This window comes from Cydia fagiglandana, chromosome 20, assembly GCF_963556715.1.
Source record: "Cydia fagiglandana chromosome 20, ilCydFagi1.1, whole genome shotgun sequence".
NCBI lineage: Eukaryota > Metazoa > Arthropoda > Insecta > Lepidoptera > Tortricidae > Cydia > Cydia fagiglandana.
Genome location: NC_085951.1, coordinates 10320067 through 10333122, shown reverse-complemented (window position 1 = coordinate 10333122; position 13056 = coordinate 10320067). Strand labels below are relative to the sequence as shown.

The 13056-nt window shown below is 38.0% G+C and overlaps 1 protein-coding gene across 1 annotated transcript; it reads left to right on the top strand.

Moving 5' to 3' along the window:
* The first annotated feature begins 4832 nt into the window (after positions 1-4832).
* On the top strand, positions 4833-7157 carry LOC134674316 (adenosine deaminase 2-like). Its single transcript, XM_063532341.1, has one exon. It carries the CDS (start codon positions 4986-4988, stop codon positions 6531-6533), a length of 1548 nt encoding a protein of 515 aa, XP_063388411.1. The 5' UTR covers positions 4833-4985; the 3' UTR covers positions 6534-7157.
* Positions 7158-13056: the final 5899 nt, after the last annotated feature.

The following is a 13056-nucleotide window of genomic DNA, read 5'->3' as shown; positions in this document are numbered from 1 at the left end:
AAATTATGTCATGTCTTAATTAAAATGTAATCAGATACAGTATAAAGTTGACCGGCTAACATGATTGCGTTCTCCCGCGTGACTCCATACTTGAAGTCGGGTTATACATATGTGTCGGCGGCCGATCGTAAGATCAAGCATATCGTGAAATTCCTAGGCATATCGTGAAATGTGAAAATCATTGACTCGTTCCCTAGTCCACAGAGCCTCGCTACGCGGAAGTCCTATTTCTGGGCAGTTTGCCCTTCGGGCATCTGAAGCAACCTAAGGAACCTATCTTACCTATATATTGGTTTAATGTGACTATCCTCAAAACAATAGACAGGAACATTACGATCTGCCTGATCTTACGATCGACCGCAGATATATGTATGGAGTCGCGCGCGAATTGTCGTGTTCAAAAGCGCCCATATACTCGTAATATTTACAGAACTCTGCAGATTATATACATACCTACATTTTATTATAACATTTATAACTGATAGAATAGTAAGGACGTGTTGTCAAGCGAAATGTAGAATGCCCCAGAGAGGCGTAAAACCGAATTCCTCGGCCAAGTGATAAGCGGGTGATAATTGGGTGGCATTCTACTTTTCTTGATTAATGCTACTGATTAATTCAAGTGCGATATGAGACCGAATCTAAAAGAGATAGGTATACAGTTTAGTCTTACCAGACACCTGTATTGATATTTTCGTGGAATGTGCTGTAATTCTCGTAGACACATGATTCGGTCAAGTTGTGTTTTAATGTATGGGGAAGACAAACAAATTATACCCAGCATTATATGAGTGTGGTATGATACCTTTGAATATGGTGCTTTTCTCAAAAAAAAAAAAAACTGTCAACCGGGACATATTTTATGCTAAAAGGGGGGGTGCGTCAGGGGGAGGGGATGGGACACTAGTGGGCGTAAAGCACCATACCCAAAGGTATCATACTACATTAATTGAATGCTGGCTATCATTTGTTTTTCAAAAAACACAATTTGACCGAATCAACCTTCGGAAGCCGGTGTTGCTCGAAGGAATCAACAGTCAATATCAAAAGCAACGGATCAGACTACGCGTCAAAAGTCTACGCATTCTTGAAAAACTGAACAAAAAGAGATAATTATGTCTATAGATGTATCAAAATTGACGCAATATATAGTGTTTATTTCTTTCGAAAATATGAGAACATTCTAGGAACGTAATGTCTGTCCTACGTTCCAGGAATTATACTGTTCATGTCATACTTTATCGCCGTTAGCAACCTTTGACGTTCTATTCTCGTTACATATCTTATCAGTTACTGATTCGCTGAAAACGTATAAGCAATATGATTAATGTACGTAATTAACTCGGTATATAACCTCGTGTTCTAACAAATCGTGGAAAATCTACTGTATCGTTTATTATAAATACAACTTTACTTAGCCGTTTTTTCTGGTATTATGTTTTTATTAAAAAATTACACATATAGTTTAATTAGTGCTTTAATAATAAGTAACATTTCGTCCTGGGAGATCACGTAAAGCATATGGTTTGGACAATATTTACCCAATCCTCCCGAGTAACTACAACGATTTCGGACAAATACTACAAGAAAATTTACGGTTTGCGAACAAGATAAGTATTACACAAAAAAAATCGTACTATGTAAACAGCAATTACATATGATTCGTAAAGCGAAACATCTGGGCATAGTCTAATCATTTCTTTTAGTTGGAAAAAAAGTTTTGGATCTGTGCTTGGTGGCCTTTTTGAAAATATGGCATGTTACTTACGACAACCCCGACTTTGGTATACAATATAACCATCATGGAGCGTTTCTATCGACCTGTTCTAGCCATGGTTCAACGCCATGAATGTCCGTTAGGCTTTGGATTTCGGTAGATTCTTTTAGCTGTTTCCGTCATTTCCCTGGCGTCAGAAATTGACGGGAATCCAAAATGTTGCATAAAAAGTCGTTTTCATGTAAAGATAAAATACACCACATTTATTCTGTGGATGTTCAATTGAGCAATCATGAAAAGGACACTTAGATGGCATATTTTGGCAGCATATTAACCTTTTGTTTCTTTAAATCGTACTAAGGAATCGGTGAAATAGTCTCAAATTAAGCTCGATAGGCTTGTCCGAATTACATTTGCTAGAAGGTATTAAAATCATCATAAAGTCCCTAAAATAAAATAAATGTAAAACATTCTTATATCAGATATGTCTTAAAAATACCCCCAGATTATACCTTAAGAACATAGTAATACAAAATAATACACACGTCAACAGTTAGACCAGGTTTTATCTGTATTTATAATAAACGATACAGTCCTTACTTTTTACAAGACTTAATTAACTTTCACCTGACCGTTGCCTGTTTGTCGGTCTGTAATCAAATCTTGCAAGTTAAATTTGATTCACTTCCTGGTTTCCGATTGAGCTGAAATTTTGCATGCATGTATAAATCCGATGACAATGCAATATTATGGTACCATCGAGCTGTTCTGATGATGGAGACAGGAGGTGGCCATAGGAACTCTGTGATGAAACAACGCAACCTAATTGTGTTTGGGGTTTTTAGAATTGTCTCGATGAGTATTAGTTGTCTGTCGTAAGAAAAGTACAGTCAGCGATAAAAGCTTGTACCAAAAATGAAATTTTTGCCAAAAACTTATTTCCATCTCTCGACACACTGCTTTAGCTGTCACCCTTATTTTATAATAATAATAGAGGTCACTGAAAAATATCAATCATGTGACTGGGTATGATCATAGTAGTGCATTTTATTCTATTTCGCGGCATCACATTATTTTTCAGGTTAAAGTTACGAGAAAGCAAAATAAACAATCAACAAGTGACAAAACAATTTCAAGAAACCGGTCGGAAATAATTAGATTAACGCGTGTCCAGACGGAGACAATTTTTCGCCAATCTGATTAAATTGTCCAAGGTATATCGTGCAAGAACAAACCAAAGGGCCTACCGCGAACCACGTTCGACGTGTTGCCTCCCTGTCACACTTATGGTCTAAGATCCCACATAGGTATATGGTCGACCTTCACCAATCTGTTTGACGGATGAAACTATGAAAATATGAAAGAAAATATGTTCCAGAACATAAATAAATAGGGTTGCCTAAAGAAATATGGTCAAGGCAATTTTTATGAATTTTTGAAAAAAAAAATTCCGCAAGTTTCACTGATTTGTCTGACGAACGAAATAAGTTTCAATAGAAAGAATACAACTTGTACAACATAAATCGTCTAGGTTGCCTATCTTTTTCCGGTCACTATTATGTGGTTGCCTTGTTTAAAGAGGTGATTTTATATCGATAATTGCACTCATTCTGTCTGACGCTTGAATTATACATCAAAAATGACCATATTTCTTTAGGCAACCCTATTTATTTATGTTCTGGAACATATTTTCTTTCATATTTTTATAGTTTCATCCGTCAGACAGATTGGTGAAGGTCGACCATATGTGGGATCTCCTACTAAGTATTAGCACTAATTTACAAGCGCGACAGAGAAGCTACACGTTGAACGTGGTTCGCGGTAGGCCCTCAGCTAGGATACAGAGATGAGTCATCACTTCAGTTGATGTTTACGATTTATTTAGACTAATATTTTCCTATAATAAAGCTAATACAGAGAAACAGTAATGATGAAATAAGTTATGTAACTCTGTTAAGAATGTAATATTAAGTACATTAAGAGGAAAGGGAATGATCTGTTCTCCATACAAACGTAGTCCTCATTTTCCTCTCTGGATATTCATCATCATCATTTCAGCCTATTTACGTCCCACTGCTGAGCACAGGCCTCCTCTCATGCGCGAGAGGGTTTTGGCTCTGGATATTAAAACTGTAGAAAGTATGTATGTTTACACAATTTGATGTATATTGACCGTAGCTCGACTTTTTTAGGGTTCCGTACCCAAAGGGTAAAAACGGGACCCTATTACTAAGACTCCATCACTCCACTGTCCGTCTGTCTGTCACCAGGCTGTGATTTTTGTTTTTGCAGCTTTAAGCGTAATGGTACGGAACCCTTCGTGCGAGGGTCCGACTCGCACTTGGCCGGTTTTATAGATTTTATGATTATTATGAGAGTTGAGTAAGTAGAAGCGAAAAACGAATTTTATAGATGTACAATTTTTTAATGCTCCTAACTCTTATAAGTGTAATAAACAAAAATTCGAAAACAATAAAACAAGGCATAGCTGTGGTTGATTACATGAAGTTGTGTCAAAACATTTTCAATAATGACAACATCCAGAGAGGAAATGGGGACTATGTTTGTATGAAAAGGCGGTTTCGACGTCCGATGAATTGATGATGAAGCCGGGAGATTACCTTAATATCTTAGAATTGTGTCGATTTTTTTTCACAGACAGGCATTTTTTGTATTGAATCAGCAGTCAAAATGTCCATAGGCGGGCCGTGTGCTTGCTTGCCACCGACGTGGTATATAAAAAAGTAGGTGTGTACACAATCTTTTTCCAATATTAATGTCATTCAAATCATGTGTTGCAGCCAAAACGTACCAACTAGGTACCATTTCACATTTTACTCGAAGATTGATCTTACGTCTTATCGATATAACGGTATTTTTAATACATGTATCTGGACATTGACCTATACACCTAAATATATCGCTCACATAAAACGCCAATCTATCAATAAAACTCAAACCCACACGTTCAATGACCGACCTCATAATTTACCAACAGCGAGAAAAAACTGTAGAAGTAAAGTAACATTGATAAACGCAGAGTACTTTAATAGCGATCCTTCAGTCTCGAGTTTCTTTGCGTAACTCCACCATTATTGCCTTGAATTTTTTATTCCCCTCTGTGTAAAAGCTATTTGCCGCGAAAAAATAAAACTTACTAGATACCTATATAAACGAATGGACGTCAACACTCTGACCACAGTAATCGCACTCGAGGCGTCGAGTCAAGACGGAGTCAATCCCGGTGTCCCGCGAAAAAAACAACAACATGCGGCTTATTGTGATTACGAATGTTTTGTGTTTGCTTTCCGCGGATCCGTCCCGCGCGAGAGCCATCGACGACGACATACCGATCAACGAATACACGCACAACAGAGCAGATTTACTAGAAATGGAAATCAACGAATCTGTCGGAGGCAAACTGCATCTCACAGAAAAAGAAAAAGCGGTCAACGATATCCTCATGCGCTTGAAAGAGAAAGAACTGGACAACTCGTTTGATAACCCGCAGTTTTTCAACTTTTCTAGACCTTATTTCACGTATAAAGACGATATGAAGCACTCTAAAGTGTATCAATTGATGCGACGGATGCCGAAAGGGGCGGCGTTGCATGTGCACAGTTCCTTGATGCTCGACGCGGATTACATGGTGAAGTTGACGTATGAAGACCACTTATACGCTTGTCTCACAGAAGATGATTTAAAATTACACTTCTCCGACGCCGAGCCGCTGCGACCTTGCCCGGTTAAATGGAATCTCCTGAGCACACTCAGACACGCATCCGATGACGTAGCCCAATTCGACGCAAAATTAAAGGAACACTTCACTTTAGGCACCGAAGACCATATGGGATTTAATACAAATGTGAACGAAGCATGGAAACAGTTCAACAAAGTATATTACACGATCAAATCTTTGATAAACTATAGGCCTGTCAGAGAAAAAATGTTTTACCAAGCTTTACAGGACTTTTACAATGACAATGTAATGTATATTGAAGTGCGCAGCGGTTTATCCAGCTTGTACGAACTAGATGGCACTCAGCATGATAAACTATATTTAGCGACTCTTTATAAGGAAGTTACGGACAAATTCATAAAAGAGAACCCAGGTTTTATCGGCATAAAGATTATCGTTACCAGAGCCCGTTCAGCGAGTGTAGAACAAGTGCGAGAATCTTTAAACTTGGCTCGTCAGTTAAAGAAGGCCATGCCAAACATATTCGCAGGTTTCGATCTTGTAGGCCAAGAGGATTTGGGTAAACCTTTAAGAAATTTCTTACCAGCCCTATTAGAAGCCAAGGATGAGGTAAATTATTACTTCCACGGCGGTGAAACCAACTGGTATGGGACTCCAACGGACGAGAATCTTTTTGATGCGATATTGCTTGGATCTAAAAGGATAGGACACGGGTATGCGCTGATGAAGCACCCAGCGCTTATTAAAGCGGTCCACCGTAATGACATAGCTATAGAAGTGAATGTGATATCGAACTCTGTCTTATCCTTAGTCCAGGACCTGAGGAACCATCCTCTGGCGACGTACTTGGCGCTAGGTCTTCCTGTGGTCCTCTCGAGCGATGACCCCGGCGTATGGGGCGCGAAGCCCCTGTCCGACGACTTCTATGTGGCCTTTGTGGCCATCGCCAGTAAACACGCCGACTTGAGGATGCTTAAGCAACTGGCGATCAACTCTATAAGGTACAGTGCTTTAGATGACAAGGGGAAAACGAAGTTATTTAAAGCATTTGAGAAGAAATGGAACGAGTTCATTGATGGTGTTATAGCTGATAGTGATGTATTATTAAAATTGTGATTAATACCCTCGTTAGAAAAGAAGAAATAGTGAAGTTTATGGACTGAAGAATATATTTATTTTATAGGTAATAGATGCACTCATTGTATTTATTTGCGGTATTATAGATTTAACTAATATCCCAGTTTTTTAGGACTGTCTTGTATGTGCTTTACTTAGCAAGGTATATTACAAATTACAAAACTCCAAGTCTATCTATACAATGAAGGGCACAAGTGCAATACTATGTAAGGAACTACATAGGTAGATGATGGACCTTTTATCATACTATCATGAATTGATAATTAAGTATTATGTACATACATAGGTATGCTCATGTTTTATAAATAGTTTAGAATATTAGTGCATTATTTCATAAATAATTTTTACAGCCATCTTAACAATTATAGTAAAATTATCTGTAAATAAATATTACGTTATTACATATATGTAATAAACAAGTAGGCAAACGAAGTATTTTATAAAAACTATGAACAAAATAAGATATTTTATTTTCTTCATTAGTTATTAGCTTATTTCGTTTATGCAAATGAGAAATACATAAATAGTAGCAACATCACACCAATCTCGTTCACCGTATCACTGCGATATCACGGAGTAAAAATAACCTATGACCTTTTCACGCCAGTCAAAGCATGGAATTGGATAACATGTCGTTAAGACAGCTGGCCGGTGCGACGTTCGTGTGTGAATGGCTTAATTAGCGGACACATAAGTCGAATAACGGTGGCAAACAATCGTAGATCCTATTATTATAAATGCGGCAGCCACTCTGTCTCTCCGTCTGTCACCTTCTCCTTCTCCTTCATTTAATATGAAAAAACTTTCAGTCCCGAAAAAGGACATAAGTACCTAGTACCTACTAGGTATAAGTACCTACCTATAGTTTTTCATGGCTCTCTTGTGTGACCAACGCTGCGTCCTTGAGCAGTAGGTATAGGTACTGCTTGCTGGCGCAGTCACTCATCATCATTTCATCAATCATCATTCTACGCAGATAAAGTCGCGACAGGCGCGAGTAAAAGCTAGTAAGTATACTAAATAGTGATGTTCCTTACGGCGCGATTCGGAAAGTGAATTAGAGATTAACTATTACGATATAGTAAAGATATGTGACGTCCCACGGATAAAGGTACCTTATGGCGGTTGGCGCTTACGATTATTAACGTCGCTCCAGTATTTCGGCGCTATGCGACGCAAGCGCCAGCCGCCATAAGGTACCTACCTTTTGTCATGGAACGTCACATAATTTTACTATTTCATATCTAGTGCATCTCTTATTCATTTCCCGAATCGAGCCGTAGTCTCCTGTTGACACCGAACGCTGTAAAGAGTTATAAACGGGATATAAACCGTTTTAAATCAGTAACGTAGTATTAAATTAAAATTTGAACGAGTGTCCTAGCTATCTGTAACATTACGGCCTATTAGCGCCATCAATTAACAGCACCGCCTGGAAGAAATGGTGAGTGACCTTTCAAAAAGACTTATGTCTCTTACACTAGATATTCAGAAGACAACCTTCTACTACTAATTATAAGGTCGAAATTAAAACGGGAGCAGCGGAGGATATAAGGCGTTTTGATAAGAAACTGAGTAAATGATACGCGACTGTGAACATTCACGCTGGATCTGTCACAAAAAAAGTTTGTCTGAAGAGCCGCCTCAAGCAATTTAAAGATATGGATTAATTATATTCGTAATAGTGACTCTAGTGAGTAGAATCAGACCGAGCAAAAAATATCGAAGCAATCGAAAAAAAAAATTGAAAATTTTTATTTTTCAGGTTTTTTGAAATTATTTATATGAAACCATATAAATAAAATATCAGAATCGAATTTAGCATCCTTGAGTTACACGAAAATGATACCAAACTTGACCACATTGCAAAACTTTATTTTTTACAAATTTCGGGGGGCACCCCCCCTTAAGTCAAAATTTTGCATCAAAAATCCGGTTGGCTCCCCTTCCTAAATCAATCTGTGAGTCAAAAGCAGCAACTCTGCAAAAGGAAATTCCATCATCATCATTTGTCGTATATCACACTTTTTTGTCGTGAGCGCCACGGACTATGGCGTCCTACTTCTGGGTAAAGGTCCCTTTGCTATTTCTCCGTCACGGTATCTTTGGCCAGCCGTTGAGACATACGTCCAAGTCATCCCGCCATCTCCGCCTGGTCCTTGCCCACCATCGCTATTTTGTGGGTGAATATGCGGCAAACTTTGCCGGCCCACTCCCATTTCAGCTTTAGCTTCAACATCAGTAATGCACTTTTTTGAACGCAGCTCGGTCAATCCGTTTTTCTCCTATTAGCATCTCGTCATAAAGTGCATTTTAATAATAAAATGGCAGAAACACTGGTAGAATGACGCTTGAGACGATTCAGACAGATTCAAAGCCGTCCATCTGGTCATCCACAAAATCAAAATAGCTCCGGATTTACCCTTGACGACGCATAGAGGCTGGACACAACTGGACATTAGGAAAAGACGACATTTAAGAAAAGATCCGGATTAAATCATCTCTTCTGAAGTTTCAATGCTCCAGTAATACCCGCACTAATGTCAACACCTATTCCCGAAGCGTCACCAGTGGGGAGACACTCCTGACTTCGGTGGAACTCGGCTCCGTTCGGCTCAGCATTGCTCCGAGCATTTAACTTATTAGGGTTGGCACCACTTGACTTCCTTGTGCATGCACGACCACAAATAAGATAATGACTTGAATTTTGACAACCCTAAATAGCCGAAAGGGAGAGTGCCATATATTAGAAAGGGATAGTATGATTCGACCCTGAATCGCTATCAAACTTCGGGTTAGTAGGAAGTGTCCTTTCTGCACGGTAGTACTATTATTTCTTCTGTGGCGTCACTAATCAAGTAATAGTTCACCCTTAGCCCAGGCGCCGCTCAGAAACGCATCGCGTCGCGTGACTATCCCATGAGCCGTGACGGTGACGTGACGGATCGAAACGTCGGATGAGCCGTGTCGGTGACGTGACGGAACGAAACGTCGCAACTCCGGTCGGTTTTCGAACGTCTTCATACTTTGATTTTCAGCGGAGAAATTAAGTTATTTATTGTGAGCCGTGACGACATAATGATCTGAGTGCACTAATTGGTTCATTAAAGATTGTGTTTCTTGTTTTAGAGCTGTCGACGGGATAGTGTTGGGTATTTCGGGTTTTTAAGGGGAAAATATTTAAGGTTGCGTAAAATATTTACGTTTAAATCCCTGTCAACAATAGCCTGCTATACGTAAAATAGAAAAATAACGTATACCTAGCTTACTATATAATCACTATAGGTACTTACCTATTTATTTGGTAAATGGCAAATTATTTAACACAGTCATTAGTTCTAAGATTTTCAAGAAGAATTATTTGGTTTATTAGCGACTTAAGTTCATCATCATCATTGGCCACAGCATCTTTGCAGATGATAGTTGCAGCGACTAAAGAAGGCATTTTGAGGAGGTAGTCCACAGCCTACACCGGCTGCGATGACTGTAAAGAGTGTAAAGACCAACACAACAACACAAGACTTAAGTTACCCTTTGATAAATATAACTTCAATTTGTTACACGACTGCCCAAAAAAGAGTGTATTGTCCATATACGACAAGTGAAATCAAATCAATATCAAATCCAACTTGATTGACTTGTTAAGTTTGAATGCCTGTTCTGGCATTGTAGCAAAGTAAAACAATACATTGTACATCCCGAACCATGTTGCCCACTTGGGCGCGAACATGCTCTCCCAATTACTGGCGGAAACAATGGGACAGACAGACAATACGAATAATGAAATCGAGTTTATGTATGCGAAATAATGTTAGTCTTCAACTACGAACTACGTTACTACATCAATACATACCTATACGACTACCATCAGTTTGGCATTGACATAAACGCTATCGTGAACGTAATTTACTTTCTATATATCTCTTTAGCACTAATATGTCAGTACGAACTAGATGCATAGAAAGTAAATTACGTTCACGATAGCGTTTATGTCAATGCCAAACTGATGGTAGTCGTACTATTCTAAAATTTAAAAACGTGACAGTGAGACGCGAGAACGCGAAGGAAACTAGAGTTGGACCAAGAAAACTCTGCAACGATTTTGATAGCACACGCAGGGCAAGTGTTATTTTAAACGTCAAACTTCTATGAAATAATGACGTACGTATAAATAACACTTGCACTGCGTGGCTATCAAAATCGCTGCAGACTTTTCTTTGTCTCTAGCATTTATTTGACGTATTTTCAAGTTCAAATCAGGCCGAAACGATAGGTAAAAGTCGTATCATATCAAAATTGATAATTATCAGCAGTAGCATATTAGGCCACCTCGTTATTAATACCACATTTGCGTAGGTACACTAGGCACATATTGAGATTGTATCAGTATGTGGTATATCTTTTGTATGAATTGTCGTAAAATGTTATAAACTAACGTTCTTTCAGCGTTAATATTCACATAATTATACGGTGTAACTAATTTATATCTTTATCCACGAGTGCTACTGCTAATCAATGAGTTAATGACATGACTTATTAAACTTATCTACCTAATACAGTGGAACCTGGATAATTGCAATCTCAAGGGACCGGCCATTTTTTGTCAATTAACCAGGTTTTTCATTTAAGCAGGTCGTGTCAATTAACGAGGTTCAAAAAATCGTTGTGTCAATTATAGAGGTTTTCATTAATAGAGGTACGCAACCTCTATTAATGAAATAGAGGTTTTCATTAATAGAGGTTGCGTATCTGACAAATTTCTTTTATAGAGGTGCAAATAACCATTGAAAGTAGACACGCTTACGTTCTGGGTTTCTAGTCTATAAAAAAGCTATATATAGCTTCTGTCAATATTTGCACTTTTACACTACATTAATTACAACATTATTTTCTTATTAATCATGTGGGTTTAAAAAATTCCATTGAATTGTAGAAGAAAGTTTTATTAGAATGTAAAAAGCATACTTTGTTTTTGGTTTTAACAAAACTATTTCACCTACTACAGGCTGTGATAGATACCCAATAAATAAATAGCATTCTGGATGAAGACATAAATAAAATGATCATTGCTATTATAATATTGTTTCTGCTGTCTGCAAATACATTATTTCAATTACAGAGGTAATAAGTAAGACTCGTTTCAATAATAGAGGTAAAAAAAGAGCAGAAATAACGGATTTTTTTAACACAGTGTCAATTATAGAGGTCTTAGTTGCGATGTGGTCAATTACAGAGGCAAAATTACGAAAAGCACTAAAATCTAAATTGCAATTATAGAGGTTCCAAAATTTCAATTATAGAGGCCTTTTGGTCTCAAGGGACCGGGACCGGACTTTTGGTTGCAATTATTGAGGTTTTCCATTTATCCAGGTGCCAATTAACCAGGTTTCACTGTACTTTTAGGTCCACTTGCACCATTACACTAACCCGGGATTAACCAGTTAAACCTGGGGTTTCCATGGTTACCCATACAATTTGACACTAGGTTAACGGTTTAACCGCTTAATCCCGGGTTAGTGGAATGGTGCAAGTGGGCCTTAATAATACACAAATACCTACCCATATAAAAAAAACCCGTATATTTTCGCTATACCTATTCAAATTATAATTCTCTGCGCAGCAAAAATTTACATTAGGTATGTAGGTAAATGCCTGCACTCCGGCTAGCACCATCTATGGTGTTCCGTGGTTCCCACTCCGTAACCATTTTGGCCCACCTTTCAGTGTGCATGCGGCAGACATGTCCAACCCAGTCCCACTTAAGCTTAGCGGTCTTGACACCTACATCTACAACTCTAGTTCTGGAGCGCAGTTCCGTGTTTCTGGGCAGACCGAAAAGGAGATGGCGACACGACTTGGACGTATTTTGTCCGGATTGGCGGGAAACTTCAAAAGACAGGGTTGAGTGGAGGAAGCGAGGGGAAGCCTTTGCCCAGCAGTGGGACACTTAACCAGGCTAAACAAAAAAACAAAAATGTTGGTAAATAAGTAGGTACATGTGTAGTTAGTTTTTTTTAATAATTTGTATTCACATAATTACTTTATCTATACCTACTTAATTAAATTGTCAATAATTTAAACGTTGTTATATAAGTAGTTAAGTACATTTAAAAAATATTTTAAAATGAATTATTTACTCACTTCAGATCAGACCAAGTAACACCTGAATGGTATACATAAGCAACAAGATTTTTCAAAGTTAACCGTTTTTTTGAACTCCAGTGTACGGTCGAATTCACAAGTACGTGTACAAGCCAACTTTCCAAAAATATATTTACACTACCTTACTGTCAGTGACTCAGAGAAAAGCATATAATATAATACCTTATATTATTGGAACATTGGCTTGAAGAGATGTTTGTGAGATGTGATGTGTAAACATTTGACATAATTTTCATATTAAAAAAAACATTTCTATTCTCCACACTATCATACAAACATACCAACGTTAGATTTAGACTACATACTTATTATACATTTTAGTCACCCAGTCGATATCAGC

Excerpts from the sequence above, each read along its gene's own strand:
- LOC134674316 (XM_063532341.1), top strand. The coding sequence starts at position 4,986 with ATGCGGCTTATTGTGATTACGAATGTTTTGTGTTTGCTTTCCGCGGAT.